This window comes from Somniosus microcephalus, chromosome 8 (assembly GCF_052327205.1).
Source record: "Somniosus microcephalus isolate GS21.2 chromosome 8, FLI_Smic_1.0, whole genome shotgun sequence".
Lineage (NCBI taxonomy): Eukaryota > Metazoa > Chordata > Chondrichthyes > Squaliformes > Somniosidae > Somniosus > Somniosus microcephalus.
In genome coordinates, this window is record NC_140994.1 from 19,065,613 (window position 1) to 19,082,142 (window position 16,530).

The 16,530-nt window shown below is 43.9% G+C and overlaps 1 protein-coding gene across 1 annotated transcript in view; it reads right to left on the reverse strand.

Moving 5' to 3' along the window:
* Nucleotides 1–328: 328 nt before the first annotated feature.
* Nucleotides 329–16,530, reverse strand: part of LOC147113358 (Fc receptor-like protein 5) — a 78,345-nt gene continuing 62,143 nt past the window's right edge. Inside the window, exons 8-11 of the mRNA XM_085996118.1 lie at nucleotides 15,296–15,326; nucleotides 7,749–7,855; nucleotides 2,461–2,558; nucleotides 329–822 (exon numbers count right to left, since the gene is read on the reverse strand). Of these exons, the coding sequence (XP_085852244.1) occupies nucleotides 802–822; nucleotides 2,461–2,558; nucleotides 7,749–7,855; nucleotides 15,296–15,326 (257 nt within the window). The 3' untranslated portion in view covers nucleotides 329–801. The remainder of the gene's footprint in view (nucleotides 823–2,460; nucleotides 2,559–7,748; nucleotides 7,856–15,295; nucleotides 15,327–16,530) is intronic.

Sequence of the window (16,530 nt, forward strand, 5' to 3'; positions counted from 1 at the left end):
TGAAATAAGCTTTGCTTGGTATCCTTGATGAAATAACAACTTTAATGCACTTCTAATTGCCTTTCCAGAAAAAATGCAATTAAAATACAGAAAATGACTTGAAACAAAAAAAAGAAACAATTAAAATGGCTGTGGAATAATTGGCTTTTCACTGCCAATAACTTTCTAAGCTATTTGTCTTTATATATATATATACTGGTCCAGCTACAGAGGCAGAATGAACATGTTTGGAGTTTTTTCTACTCTCCACGGGCTGTGTTTCCAAAACGTAATCTTAATGTACAACAAATGCAGAATATATAACTGCTGCCAATTAAACAACAACAACTTGTATTTATATACAGTAGCGCCTTTAACACAGTAAAAACGTCCCAAGGCGCTTCACAGGAGCGATTATCAAACAGAATTTGACACCGAGCCACATAAGGAGATATTAGGACAGGTGACCAAAAGCTTGGTCGAAGAGGTAGGTTTTAAGGAGAGTCTTAAAGGAGGAGAGAGAGGCGGAGAGGTTTAGGGAGGGAATTCCAGAGCTTAGGGCCCAGGCAGCTGAAGGCACGGCCGCCAACGGTGGAGCGATTAAAATATAGAAAAAGACACCAAAATGCAGTTTTCACATAACTAACTGGCAGAACCCTCTCCTCTTTTTATGCAGTTTCCTGTTCAAATGTTACGATGTCAATTATTGGTCTTATTCTTTGAAGGTGGTTTGGTCACGCTGCTGTCGATGATCACACTGATTTCCCCGGCTTCTTTTAAACTTGAGCTTGCTTGCATTTTCCTGGGAGGAACTTTCCGGAATCACATTCTTCGCGGTGGAACCTGCCAAACCATGAACACAGCCATTTTGTTTTTTTACTTCATGACAAATCCGCGGTCCACAATTCAAACAGTCCGACAGTGGGTATGGCAGCGTGCGGCGTTAGGATGCAGGTCTGAGTTCCTATAGCTGAGCTGCCCCAAAACAGAGGCTGGGCCAGTACCTTGTAGCCAAAAAGGGACGTCTCTGTGCAATGTTTTTATAGGCCGACTACCTCAGCATCTTATACAGAGGAAGCGCAACGCCTGGGGATGGCGGGAAGCTGGGGCGAAGGGGGGCAGGAGAGGACGAGCAAGAGGAAAGAATGGGGAAAACATTTTTTAGGCAGCGAGTTATTATGATCTGGAAGGCATTGCCTGAAAGGGCGATGGAAGCAGATTCAATAGTAACTTTCGAAATAGAATTGGTTAAATACTTGAAGGGGAAAAGTTTGCCGGGTTATGGGGAAAGAGCAGGGGGGTGAGTGGGACTAATTGGACAGCTCTGCCAAAGAGCCGGCACAGGTGTGATGGGCCGAGTGGCCTCCCTCCGTGCTGTATCATTCTATGATTCCCTCTGTTTGCGGCAAAATTGTAAACACGAGTATAAAGAAAGCATTTATGATCTCGCTACAAATAATGAATGGAGGAGATCGTCTCACAAGGGAAAATAGGGCAACCAAATCATATGGAAACACATCCAGTTATTTAGTTAACACATGTGCCTGAAGGATGATGCAAGTGATCCGGACTGGCTAACAGATTGAACAAAGACAGACAGGACAGAAAGGCCTTGAGGCAAGTTGATACAGATGGTGAGTCAGCTGGAAGGTCCTGAATGGCAAGCCTGCAGTCATTAGTTGCTGATGAAGACTATAGCACTGAAGGATATAGTCAACATGCCTAAACACTCAATAAATAATAACGTTCGACGGAGAAAATCCAAAATCAGGGCACTCAACCTAAAAAATGGAATTGAAATTAACTAAAATATGCCTCATTCTAAATTCCAAAACCCTTCAAGTTAATTGAATTCCTTGTCATTTATTTTTAATAAGCTCTATCCCTCATAGCTCCTGTCAGATCCATCACTAAAAATTTTTTTTTAAATGTACAGCTGAGCAAAAGTTAAACCGTTAATCATTAATTACTGGTAAAGGACTTTGGTTCGAAGAATAAATTGGAAATCCTCAGAGCTGACATTTAAAAAAAAAAATCAATCATAAAGTTAATTCCCTGGGGTTCAATCCCACATTTCTGTCCCTGGAAATCAGTGGCACAAAACCTACCCAAAATGAATGTGAAAATGGCCCATTCTGAATCACACACTTGTGATTTTAGTGAGTAATTTAAAAAAGAAAATACAAGTCGCTTTGGGTCAGGAAAAAAACAAACTGACTAAAGTATTCAGTTATCACCTTGTTTTGGTTTATAATCAGAATTAAATTATCTGTCTCTCTCTCGCTCTTCTCATAAAACCTACTGGAATATTCCCGATGGACTTAATAAACTGGGAACATAATAAATAAGGAGCTGTACTGCTAGCGAACCAACTAATTATGTCCTGGGTTCAAACAACCAGCACACACGTTAAAGCTATTGCTTTCCAACTCCTCAGGTCAGTGGTACTGAATATTTAACACAGAGTTAGAGAAGACTTACATCATAGATTTCATCCGGGTCTGCTTCCACTGGAGTGCTGGGTATATTCAAGTGCAGAGAAGCAGGAACTGCATAGGTTGAATCCAAAGATACATTGTCTACATAGAAAATGAGTTGAAAGCAGTAGATGAGTTTATATCAAACCAGATGACATGCTCCTGAAGGGCAGACGATAGCATTTACAGGTACAAGAAAATAATTTTAAAAGCTAATAGAATGTTGGTTTTTATCTCAAGGGGAGCCAGAATACAAAGGGGCGGATGTTAAGTTACAGTTCTGCAAAGCTCTGGTTAAACCCCATTTAGAGCACAGTTCTGGGCACCGTATCTCAGGAAGCATATATTGGCCTTGGAGCGGGTACAGCGCAAATTCATAGCAACATAGGATCAGGAGGAGGCCATTCAGCCCCTCGAGCCTGTTCCGCCATTCAATGAGATCATGGCTGATCTGCGATCTAACTCCATATACCCGCCTTTGGCCCATATCCCTTAATATCTTTGGTTAACAAAAAGCTATCAATCTCCGACTTAAAATTAACAATTGATCTCGAGAGCTCCAAACTTCTACCACCCTTTGTGTGTAGAAGTGTTTCCTAATTTCACTCCTGAAAGGTCTGGCTCTAATTTTTAGACTATCCCCCCCCGAGTCCGAGAATCCCCAACCAGCGGAAATAGTTTCTCTCTATCTACACTATCTCTTCCCCTTAATATCTTGTCGGATCCATTCCTCCCCCTCAATGGTAAAAATTGGACTATGGAATATAAAAACCCAGAACTGCAGGGCCCGCAAAAAGGGCTCATCAATAAAGGGTTAATTCAAACATTGCAGCCGAAACTACAACTGGATCACAGAAAATCTAAAATCTGAACAAGAACATTTGCATATTCATGTACCTTAAAGGGTTACATCGTTCACCTTGGACCATAGCCCCCGAATAACTAGTTTCAGTGCAGGCCTAGACAATGGGCCGGGCCTTGAACCATTTGAATACACATGCTAACAGAAACCAACAACTTCGCACAAGCAGTCACTTTGGGAGGGTTGCATTGTCAGAAAGGCATCTCTAATCAATGGACAATTCACGGGGGACAATTCACACATTTTGAAACGGCCATCCTATGCTCAGGAGGGGGCCAGGAAATGAGTATCAAGTTGGTTTTGGTTTAAGTAAAAGATCACTTCGAAGACAGCGTGTGGGTGGAAGCCAACGGCAGAACAGTGAACAGAAAGATTCGGGCCTACAATCAACTCCAAGAGATTGTATGTTTCAGTCAAATCATAGAGGGGGCTCTTGTGATCGAGTCTGAGTAAGTTTGTGAGTTTCAGTCAGATCACAATAAGGGTTTTGTGACTGAGTCTGGGTAACTTTATATGTAACAGTCAAATCGCGGACGGGTTTAACTGTGTCATATTGTGTCGATGCAAATGACCCTATTTTGGGGTTGTTAGCCTGATATAAATCGTGGGGATTTAAACTGGGGAAGTAATTGTGTGTGTGTGTTCAATAAACAAACGAATCAAAGTTTGAGCCAAAACCCTGTGCCGCGTGTATTTTGTTCTTATAAATCCTGACGTCCAAGAACTGTGTGTAACGGGGGACCGGTATCGGAGAAAACCTCTTACAATCTTGAAACCTTCGATCAGATCACCCCTTAACCTTCTAAATTCTAGGGAATACAACCTTAATTTGTGTAATCTCTCCTCGTAACTTAACCCTTGAAGTCCGGGTATCACTCTGGTAAACCTACGCTGCACTCCCTCCAAGGCCAATATATCCTTCCTAAGGTGTGGTGCCCAGAACTGCTCACAGTCCTCCAGGTGTGGTCTAACCAGGGTTTTGTACAGCTGCAGCATAACTTCTACCCCCTTGTATTCTAGTCCTCTAGATATACAGGCCAGCATCCCATTAGCCTTTTTGATTATTTTCTGTACCTGTTCATGATATTTTAATGATCTATGTACCTGAGCCCCCAAGTCTCTGGACCTCCGCTGTTTTTAGCTTTTCACCATCTAGAAAGTACCCTGTTCTGTCCTTTTTAGGTCCAAAGTGGATGACCTCACATTTGCCTACATTGAAATCCATTTGCCACAGTTTTGCCCATTCACTTAATCTGTCAATATCCCTTTGTAATTTTATGCTTTCATCTACTCTGCCTACAATGCCGCCTATCTTTGTGTCATTGGCAAATTTGGATATCTGACTTTCTGTGCCATCATCTGAGTTGTTAATAAATAATGTGAATAGCTGAGGCCCCAACACAGATCCCTGCGGGACACCACTAGTCACATCCTGCCAATTTGAGTACCTGCCCATTATCCCTACTGCCTGTCTCCTGCTGCTCAGCCAATTTCCTAACCAGGGCCAGAATTTGCTCTCAATTCTGTGGACTTCTACCTTAATTAACAGTCTCTTATGTGGGACTTTATCAAATGCCTTCTAGAAGTCCATATAAATAACATCCCTAGACATTCCCCCCGTCCGCTACTTTAGTCACCTCCTCAAAAAATTCAATCAGGTTTGTCAGGCATGACCTACTTTTCACAAATCCACGCTGGCTCTCTCTGACCAACTGAAAATTATCCACCAGAATTATACCGGGGGCTAAAAGGGTTTAATTATGAGGACAAGTTGCATAGACTACGCGTGTATAGAAGATTAAGATATTTAAGATGATTAATAGAGTTGATAGGGTAGATAGAGAGAAATGATTTCCTCTGGTGTGGTATCCAGAACAAGGGGGCTTGTCCTTAAAATTAGAGCTAGGCCGTTCAGGGGTGATGTCAGGAATCATAGAATCATAGAATGGTTACAGCACAGAAGAAGGTCATTCGGCCCGTCGAGCCCGTGCCGGCTCTCTGCAAGAGCACTCCAGCTAGTCCCACTCCCCCGCCCTTTCCCTGTAGCCATGCAAATTTCTTTCCTTCAGGTATTTATCCAATTCCCTTTTGAAAGCCGTGATTGAGTCTGCCTCCACCACCCTTTCAGGCAGTGCATTCCAGATCTTAACCACTCGCTGCGTAAAATTTTTTTTTCTTACGTCGCCTTTGGTTCTTTTGCCAATCACCTAAAATCTGTGTCTTCTTTTTCTCGACCCTTCCGCCAATGGGAACAGTTTCTCTCTATCTACTCTGTCCAGACCCCTCATGATTTTGAACACCTCTATCAAATCTCCTCTCAACCTTCTCTGCTCCAAGGAGAACAACCCCAGCTTCTCTAGTCTATCCACGTAACTGAAGTCCCTTATCCCTGGAATCATTATCGTAAATCTTTTCTGCGCCCTCTCTAAGGCCTTCACATCCTTCCTAAGGTGTGGTGCCCAGAATTGGACACTGTACTCCAGCTGGGGCTGAACCAGTGTATTATACAGGTTCATCATAATTTCCACACTTTTGTACCCTATACCTCTATTTATGAAGCCCAGGATCCCATAAGCCTTTTTAACCGCTTTCTCAACCTGCCCTGCCACCTTCAATGATTTGTGCGCACATACCCACCCCCAGGTCTGTAGGGTAAGCCATTTAGGACTGAGATGAGGAGGAATTTCTTCACCCAGAGAGTGGTGAACCTGTGGAATTCTCTACCACAGAAGGCAGTGGAGGCCAATTCATTAAATATATTCAGGAAGGAGTTAGATATATTTCTTAAGGCTAAAGGGATCAAGGGATATGGGGAGAAAGCAGGGACAGGGTACTGAACTTGGATGATCAGCCATGATCTCATTAAATGGCGGAGCAGGCTCGAGGGGCTGAATGGCCTACTCCTGCTCCTATCTTCTATGTTTTTATGTCTCTCTGTCCGTGCATTCCCTTCATTTCTTCACACAAAATGTAGTGGAAATCTGGAATTCTCTCCCCCAAAAAGCTGTTGAGGCTGGGGGTCAATTGAAAATTTAAAAACTGAGATTGATAGATTATTGTTAGGTGAGGGTATTAAGGGTTATGGAACTAAGGTGGTTAGATGGAGTTGAGCTACAGATCAGCCGTGATCTAATTGAATGGTGAACAAGCTTGAGGGGCTGAATGGCCTACTGTTCCTATGACTGGCATCACTGGAAAAGAGTTTTATTTCCTTTTGCGTTTTTAATTGAGATTTCACAGCCGTGGGCTTCACTTCCCCAACGCAAGTGCACACTCCTCCTTCAGTTGGGAGATGGGCCATGAATCCTTCAAGACTTTCTTTTGTCCTGCGGTTTTCTCCCTTCTCCAATTCCCTTATTGAGGTATGGCTCTGGTACACTGCCCAAGTGCCCATTAGTTGAACATGATCCTTGACAAGAGGTGTTGCCAGGCTATCTGACTGTTGAGCCTGATGCTGATCGCACCACTCCACTCCTTCCCATCTACCCATTCACACATCCAGCAGAGGCTGTTATGCAGAGATCGGGAATGGAAACCCTGACTGAATTTTCTTTCCCCAGGGGCAGCTACTTGATATGTAGCAGCTGAGATGCCCTGGAGAAAGAATAGATCTATAAGTACTGACATGGTCAAAATATTTGTGAAGAATATGTACCTTTGCTCCTCCCTAACCCCGTTCCCCCTCAACTTCCCCTGCCCTCTTCCATTCCTCTCACCATCCCCCTCCCTTTATACCCACTCTCCCCTTTCTCTTCTCCCTTTCTCTCCTCCCACTCTCCCTACCTTCCCCTCTCCTCCTACCTCTCTCCTTCCCTCTCCATTCCCATCCGTCTTCCCTGTCCCTATCCTCCTTCCCCCATCCTCTTCCTTTCCTCCTCTCTCCTTCTCGCCTCTCTCCTTTTCTCCGCCTTCCCCTCTTCCCTCCTCCCCCCTCCCATCCTCGCTCTTTCTGCCCCCTCTCCTCCTCTCTGCCTTCTCGACACTTCCTTTTCCCCTTCCCCCACCTTGGTCCAATTATTCACCCCCACCCTCTAACCTTTTTTGAACTGAATCCTACACTTGGTCTTGACTCCCGGTGTGCACGCCACAGAAGATCGACTAGTGGGAAATGAAAGATCAGGTTACTCACTATGCGAGGGTAAGCCTGTCTCTTTACTTCTGGCTGCTCCAAGTCTCACCTCTCTACTCATTTCCTTTGATCTGTCAAGTCCTAACAATGAAGAAATCTGACTATTTTAAGTTCTAATAGTATAGATACTTTAGACACCCCTCTTGGTCTTTAAATGTATTTCAGCTTCACAGAGCACTGGGGCAGGTCTTCACTTTGATCCAATGATGGAGAACTAAATCATCCTGAAGTTATACATCTAGTCCCCACTTGCAAGAATTGTTTAGGCTTTTTTTAAATCTCAGAACATGGTCTTGCTTACCCATTTCCTTGATGCATGGCCTGGGCTTTGGTATAATATACGGTTGTGCAAGGTTACTTGTGTATTTCTGGCTTTCATTCATCCGGAGTGCATTGCATTGATGATTCCTACGTAGAGCAAGCGAAGGAAACATAATGAACGTCAAAATCAACAGCAGCTAAACCGTCAGGTGTCTGCTCTTCCTGGAATACCCAGAGTCTCTGATTGAGGGGGTTCAGGGAATATCATGAACCACAAGTGAAATTGGTGAATGGTTTATAGCCATCAGTTCTACACAACCCTCAATGGGCCTACCTGAACTGGAGACATGGCAGTGGAGTTTAAAAACTGCAAAGGACCCGGGGAAGAACTTGACGTGTGATGTGTGTGAAGTCACTGTCCTCACATGGTATTTATAATATGGCCTTCAGGACAACTTTTGCCCCACTTCCCTTCATCCTATGGCTCTCAAGGGACCTGGTGCATGTATTCCTGGCCGTCCTAGTCTGACTGGTTGGGCACTGGCACCAGTACTGGGGAAAGAGGGAGATGTTCCATGAGGATGGGCTCCACTTAAACCAGGCTGGGACCAGTGTTCTGGTGAATCGAATAACTAGGGCGGTAGATAGGGCTTTAAACTAAAGGGGTGGGGGGGAGGATTCAGGAACAGTTAAATTCAAAAGCAGCAAGAGAAATGTCAAGGTTGTAGAGCAGAGTAGTGATCTGGGTAAAGATAAGCAGAATGGGTCAGGAAGGGACAGAAAGATTAATAAGTTAATAGGGCATTAGTGACTAAAGTGACATCAGGGAATAATAGAAGAAAGTTAAAGCTAAAGGTACTATATCTGAATGTAAAAAGCATGCACAACAAAATAGATGAATTAATAGCGCATAGAAATAAATAGGTTTGATTTAATAGCCATTGCAGAGACGTGGTTGCAGAGTGACCAAGTTTGGGAACTAAATATTACAGGATATTTGACTTTTCGAAGAGACAGGCAGAATGGAAAAGGAGGAGGGGTAGCCCTGATAATAAAGGAGGGTATAAAGACAGTAGAGAGAAAGGATCTTGGCTCGGAAAACCAAAATGTAGAATTAGTTTGGGTGGAGTTAAGAAACAACAAGGGGCAGAAAACACTAGTGGGAGTAGTCTATTGGCCCCCTAACAGTGGCTGTAATGTCGGGCAGTGTATAAATCAGGAAAATAGAGATGCATGTGACAAGGGTCATACAGTAATCATGGGGGACTTTTAACTTTCATATAGACTGGGCAAACCAAATTTGCAGAAATAGTGCAGAGGAAGAGTTCATGGAATGCATTCAAGATAGTTTTCTAGATCAGTATGTCAAGGAACATATGAGGGAATTGGTTATTTTAGATCTAGTGCTGTGCAATGAGACAAGGTTAATTAATAGTAGTAAAGGAGTCTCTGGGGAACAGTGATCATAATATGATAGAATTTTATGTTGAGTTTGAGAGTGATTTAGTTAAGTCTGAAACTAGGGTGCTAAACCTGAACAAAGCAAATTACGTAGGTATGAGAGGCAAGTTGGCTAAGGTAGGTTGGGAAACTAGATTTTAAAATATGACAGTAGAAAAGCAATGGCAAACATTTAAAGAAATAATTCATAATTCGCAACAAATATACATTCCCTTAAGGAATAAAAACATCACGGGAAAAATGGTCCAACCATGGCTAACAAGAGTAATTAAAGATAGTATTAGATTAAAGGAAGAGGCTTATAATGTTGCCAAAAAGAGTAGTAAGCCTGAGGATTGGGCGGATTTTAGAATTCAGCAAAGGAGGACTAAGAAATTGCTAAAGAAAGGGATGAGAGTAAACTAGCGAGAGACATAAAAACAGACTGTAAAAGCTTCTATAGGTATGTAAAAAGGAAAAGATTAGCGAAAGTAAACATAGGTCCCTTACAGGCTGAGACAGGGGAAATTATAATGGGGAATAAGGAAATGGCAGGGAAATTAAACAAATACTTTGTGTCTGTCTTCACGGAAGAAGACGCTAAAACTTCCCGGAAATAGGGGAGAACCAAGGGTCTAGCGAGAATGAGGAACTGAAAGAAATTAGTATTAGTAAAAAAATTGTACTGGAGAAATTAATCGGACTGAAAGCCAATAAATCCCCTGGATCTGATGGCCTACATCCTAGGATTTTAAAAGAGGTGGCTATAGAGATAGTGGATGCATTGGTTGTCATCTTCCAAAATTTCATAGATTCTAGAACGGTTCTCGCGGATTGGAAGGTAGTAAATGTAACCACACTAAGAAAGGAGGGAGAGAGAAAACGGGGAACTACAGACCAGTTAGCCTGACATCAGTAGTAAGGAAAATGCTAGAATCTATTATTAAGGACGTGGTAACAGGACACTTAGAAAATAATAATAGGATTGGGCAGAGTCAACACGCATTTATGAAAGGGAAATCGTGTTTGACAAATCTGTTTGAGTTTTTTGAGGTTGTAACTAGCAGAATAGATAAGGGAACCAGTGGATGTGGTGTATTTGGATTTTCAGAAGGCATTCAATAAGGTGCCACACAAGAGGTTATTAAACAAAATTAGGGCTCATGGGATTGGGGGTAATATACTAGCATGGATTGAGGATTGGTTAACGGACAGAAAACAAAAAGTAGGAATAAACAGGTCATTTTTGCATTGATGGGCTGTAGCTAGTGGGGTACCACAAGGATCAGTGCTTGGGCCTCAGCTATTCAAAATCTACATCAATGATTTGGATGAGGGGACCAAATGTAATATATCCAAGTTTGCTGATGATACAATGCTAGGTGAGAATGTAAGTTGTGAGGAGGATGCAAAGAGACTTCAAGGGGATATAGACAGGCTAAGTGAGTGGACAAGAACATGGCAAATGGAATATAAGGCAGAGAAATGTGAAGTTATCCACTTCAGTAGGAAAAATAGAAAAGCAGAGTATTTTTTAAATGGTGAGAGATTGGGAAATGTTGGTGTTCAGAGGGACCTGGGTGTCCTTATACATGAATCACTGAAAGTTAACATGCAGGTACAGCAAACAATTAGGAAAGCAAATGGCATGTTGGCCTTTATTACAAGAGGATTTGAGTATAAGAGTAAAGACGTCTTACTGCAATTATATAGGGCCCTGGTGAGACCACACCTGGAGTATTGTGTACAGTTTTGGTCTCCTTACCTAAGGAAGGATATACTTGTCATAGAGGGAGTGCACGGAGGTTCACCAGACTGATTCCTGGGATGGGGGGGGGGGGGTGGGGGGTTGTCCTATGAGGAGAGATTGAGTAGACTAGGCCTATATTCTTGAGAGTTTAGAAGAATGAGAGGTGATCTCTTTGAAACATACAAAATTCTTACAGGGCTTGACAGGGTAGATGCAGGGAGGATGTTTCCCTGGCTGGGGAGTCTAGAACCAGGGGTCACAGTCTCAGAATAAGGGGTCGGCCAATTAGGACTGAGATGAGGAGAAATTTCTTCACTCAGAGGGTGGTGAATCTTTGGAATTCTCTACCCCAGAGGGCTGTGGAGGCTCAGTCTTTGAGTATACTCAAGACGGAGATTGATAGATTTTTGGAGACTAAGGGAATCAAGGGATATGGGGATAGTGCGGGAAAGTGGAGTTGAGGTCGATGATCAGCCATGATCTTATTGAATGGCGGAGCAGGCTCGAAGGGCCGAATGGCCTACTCCTGCTCCTAATTCTCATGTTCTTAATACTGCCAGAGCTGAAAGCAGAGTCTGTTCCTTTCCTTTGCTTGCTGCCCGGTGGCTGAAAACCAAAGGGCTGCTGTTAGGAGTAACAGTTTCTCACGCTATCTATAGAGCAAGCAAAAGGGAACTGTTGGTCCCATAGCTTCGCTTATTTTTTCTGGCAAGAATTGGTTGGCCTGCACTAGGTCAATGCCTGGCTTTGGCCTATTTGAGACCATTGGTGCAGTCCCTCTTCCATTCACTCCATGCTTGGTTCCTTGGAGGAGCTCTCAAGTAAGGGACTGTTATAGGTGGGGTGACCATGCATCCCCGTTTCACGGAGACAGTCCCCAGATGAGGTACTGTGTCCCCGGGCAAACAAAGTCCCCGGAAGAGTCCCCGGTTCACGAAACTCGTCCTTGAATAGACTAGAGCCGTAGTCATTGTAATATCATACCACTAGACAGAATCACAGCTTCAGGAATTGGACTGAACAGGGTTATTGTATTAATTATAAACGGTGTCTGAATGCGCTTCAATAGTGTGGCCGTCACATCCGCGGTAATTATACGCACATTTGTTTTTGCATTTGTACTGTACACGTGCAACTGTTAAAAATATAGGCTGCTAAATATTCTTGCCCCGCCACGCATCCTACATTTTCCGTCCTGCCTACCTTGCTCTCCTCCCACCCTGTGTGTCCCCGGATTCGGTTTAGAAAATATGGTCACCCTAGTTATAGGTTGTGTGTGGGCCTTCAGTAAAAAGTTAATGAAAGTTGCTGCTCCATTCAAAGAAAATGTTAATGTTACATACAGCACAAGAAACCACTAAGTAATAATAACATTTGATAGTAGAATTAGAATTTAGTCATTGGTTTCTCTCAGCCTAAAGGGGCTGAAGCTGGGATTGAATTGGGATACTGGACAAGGCCTCGACTGCGGTGGAGTTGGGGAGAGGAGGCTGGGCATGCCCTCAATCCCCGGTACAATCCAGGCATCTGCCATTGTTTAGTTTCTTTACTAGGGCATTTCCAAAACCAAATATCATATAAAAGAAGCTCTTTACCTTTCAGTACTTTACTCTCAATGAGAATGTTTTACTGACATCTAGTGCTGGCATTGTGTCTTTCCCAAGGCTGGCAAGGTGCACAGCAGAGCAGCGTGAATTCTTAAAACCCTATTTCATCTCAGCAGTTTTCCCTCCACCGATCCACGGCATAACCAAGATTGCCTACTTCCACCTCTGTAACATCACCCGTCTCCGCCCTTGCCTCGGCTCATCCGCTGCTGAAACCCTCATCCATGCCTTTGTTACCTCTAGATTTGACTATTCTAGCGCACTCCTGGCTGACCTCCCACATTCTACCCTACGTAAACTTGAGGTAATCAAAAACTCGGCTGCCCGTGTCCTAACTCGCACCAAGTCCCGTTCGGCCATCACCCCTGTGCTCACTGACCTACACTGGCTCCCGGTTAAGCAGTGCCTCGATTTCAAAATTCTCTTATGTTTTCAAATGCCTCCATGGCCTCGCTCCTCCCTATCTCTGTAATCTCTTCAGCCCCACAACCCCCCGAGATATCGGCGCTCCTCTAATTCTGCCCTCTTGAGCATCCCTGATTATAATCGCTCAACCTTTGGTGGTCATGCCTTCTGTTGCCTGGGCCCTAAGCTCTGGAATTCTCTGCCCAAACGCTTTGCCTCTCTACCTCTCTTTCCTCCTTTAAGATGCTCCTTAAAACCTCCCTCTTTGACCAAGCTTTTGGTCACCTTCCCTAATTTCTCCGTACGTGGCTCGGTGTCAAATGTTTTGTCTTTAATACTCCTGTGAAGCGCCTTGGGACGTTTTACTATGTTAAAGGCGCTTTATAAATACAAGTTGTTGTTGTTGTTGATGCTGGGCCAGGCTTAAGCCTGGATCTCAGTCTAAATTTTAGGCTCAACCGAATTTTAGGGGGGTTCAATGGTACTGAGTCAAACCTTGACTGATTTACTAGAAGAGATTTACTAGAATAGTTCCAGGGATGAGAGATTACAGTTACATGATAAGTTGGGGTCGTTCTCCTTGGAGCAGAGAAGGCTAAGAGGAGATTTGATAGAGGTGTTTCAAATCATGAAGGGTTTAGATAGAGTAAATAAAGAGAATCTGTTTCCAATGGCAGAAGGGTCGATAACAGATTTAAGGTGATTGGCAAAAGAACCAGAGGCGACATGAGGAAAAACTTTTTTATGCAGCGAGTGTTTAGGATTTGGAATGCACTGCCTGATAGGGCGGTGGATACAGATTCAGTAGTTGCCTTCAAAAGGGAATTGGATAAATACTTGAAGGAAAAAAAAATTGCAGGGATATGGGGAGTGGGGGAGTGGGACTAACGGGATTGCTCTTCGAAAGAGACGGCGTAGACTCGATGGGCCGAATGGCCTCCTTCTGTGCTGTATTGTTCTATGACTCTACGACTGGCCAAAGTCAGATTTGGCTCAGAACGATGGAATTGTTTCTTCCTGAAAAGCACAAGTGTGAATGTGAAGCGACACCATTGTTGAATCACATGCTCACTATATTCCTTTTTTCCCCCACAATGGTCTATGTTCTTCCCCAAGTATCATATTTGCTATGAGTTCAGATGCCAACTATGAGGGGGAATGGAGATGCGGGTTGAGAATTCCTCTGTCCTCTGTGACACGTTGGAATGTGTTTGTGACGATGTCCTGTGGTGCGTATTTTAGAACATTTTCATAATTTCTCGAGAAACTCCAAAAAGGAAGACTTTTCACAAACTCGTTCACCACGTCCCTACACATTGGAACCAGGGGAATTCCTACCCCATGCAGAAGAATGTAAGAAGTCACACAACACCAGGTTATAGTCCAAGTTTTATTTGAAATCACAAGCTTTCGGAGCGCTGCTCCTTCGTCAGGTGAAGGAGCAGCGCTCCAAAAGCTTGTGATTTCAAATAAAACTGTTGGACTATAACCTGGTGTTGTGTGACTTCTTACATTTGTCCACCCCAGTCCAACACCGGCATCTCCACACCATGCAGAAGAATGCTGATAAATTCTATGCCTCCAATCCATGGTTTTATGTGTGCTCATAAAGATTAGAAATCCCAAGGTTAAACATTAGAATGCTTTTTTCTACTTCGGGTGCCCAGTACCTGAATTTTACACCTCTGGATATTGTACAGCCAGATGCAAAGTAAAGCCCCTTCTACTAAACCAGCAATCTGCCTTAACCCCAGCCTTAGAAGCGGAACTCTTACTCCAGTAATGTGGCATTTCCCTTCCATTTCCAGTTGGTGGTGCTCTCATCTCTTAAATTCAAGGCCCAATCCAGGACTTGACAGCATAATTTCAAATGAACACTTCAGTGCAATACTGAAGGGATTTGCTGTCTCAGTTAAGCTGAGGCCCTGGCTGTCTGTTCAGGTGGATACAGAAGAACTGGCGGCACTATTCAAAGAGCATGGGCGGCATCCCTCCCTCCACCACCACCACGTCTTGAGGTCGTGACTGGCGCGTATAACCGCAAGTCTCTCTTTTACTCCCAGTGACTGCGTATGGACAGGCTGATCTGAGATGCCTTCAACAGTTTTTTTTCCATGGAACTGTAACCTAGCATGAGACGATTGGAAAAAAAAACAAGAAATAGAAGCGCCTCATCTGCTCTCCTGGCTACACGAAGGCAGCACTGAGCGGAAGGAAGGTTGAGTAAAGAGCGCGGAACGTTTTAAATGAAAAAAAATGTAAATTAAGGGGCAGTGGGTGCTGTTTATTAACATTGCTATTGGCCTCTTCCTGTTAGAGCATTAAAACCACAGCTAAGACTGAACTGAGAGCTCTACGTGGCGGCTGAGTACATTAGGCACTTACCAAGACGATGCCTCCATCCTTTCTCGGAGCACTGAAAACAATGAGCAGGCATCAGTCAAGCATTACTTCAGTTAACCTTACAGCAGCAAGGCGACGTTATTTCTCAAAACACCCACACACCTGCCACACATGGCAGCTCCATTGTAATATTTCGCAATTTTATCCAGCCCTCGAGTGCCCTGGAAATGATGCTTCCAAGTGTTTGGAGGTTAGCGAGGTGGGAAGGGAGATGATAAACACTTGGGGGGTTTAATTTACCCTGTTTGCTATTTTAACTGCACTCATTAACATGTTGAAGTAAATGGCTGTCGGAGTTATTTTAGGCGCGATGTGGTAGCCATGGTAGCCACGTGCCAGTCAAGTGAAGGTCTGTATTGGCAGCACTGGCCTCATTAACGTGGGTGCCTGCAATTTTTCTCCCGCTGTTGTGTTTCCAAAAGCTATAGTAAATCTCGACGCAGTAAAGCTGCGGCAGAATTTAGTGTCTTTTTGCCATCTTGTTATCACAGGACATGGTGACTGTCTCACAGATCAATAGTCAGATGGGCCTCCGCTGATTCATCTCTCAGACTAGAGATGTTGGACCAATGTAAGGTTCAACCCCCAAGCTCATAGTCGGAGCTGAAGGTGAATGGGGGGCGCCAGAAATACAAGGAGCAACAAGTCTATCAAAGTCCACCCGTGAGGCCGCACACCATCCTGACTTAGACATACATGGCTGTTCCTTCACTGCCACAGGGTCAAAGTCCCGAAATTCCCTCTCTGCCGCCAAAGTGTCAAAAGAACTGCAGCGGTTCCAGAAGGAGGCTCACCATCACCTTCTCAGGGTAACTAGGGATGGGCAATAAATGCAACTTTGCCACGGCCGCCCATAGCCCGAGAACAATTTTTTTAAAAAAAAGGAAGGCCGCGAGTGGCCTAAAGACCCCCAAATTAGGCCACAACTTGGTTGTATCGTGACACAAGTTTGCCCCAATCTGTTTGCTTACACTCAATAACCATCAGGGTTAATTATATGGGACATTTTTTTCCCAGCTGTACCTTGTCGTTATATAAAATGAAACGGAAGCGCGCTCACACACACACACACACACACGCATGCACACATGCACTCATACATGCACACACACACTTGTACATGCACACACACACACACACGCACACACTCACACACACACACTCACACACACATGCTCACAGGCACTCGCGCTTGCACACACACTCACATGCACTCA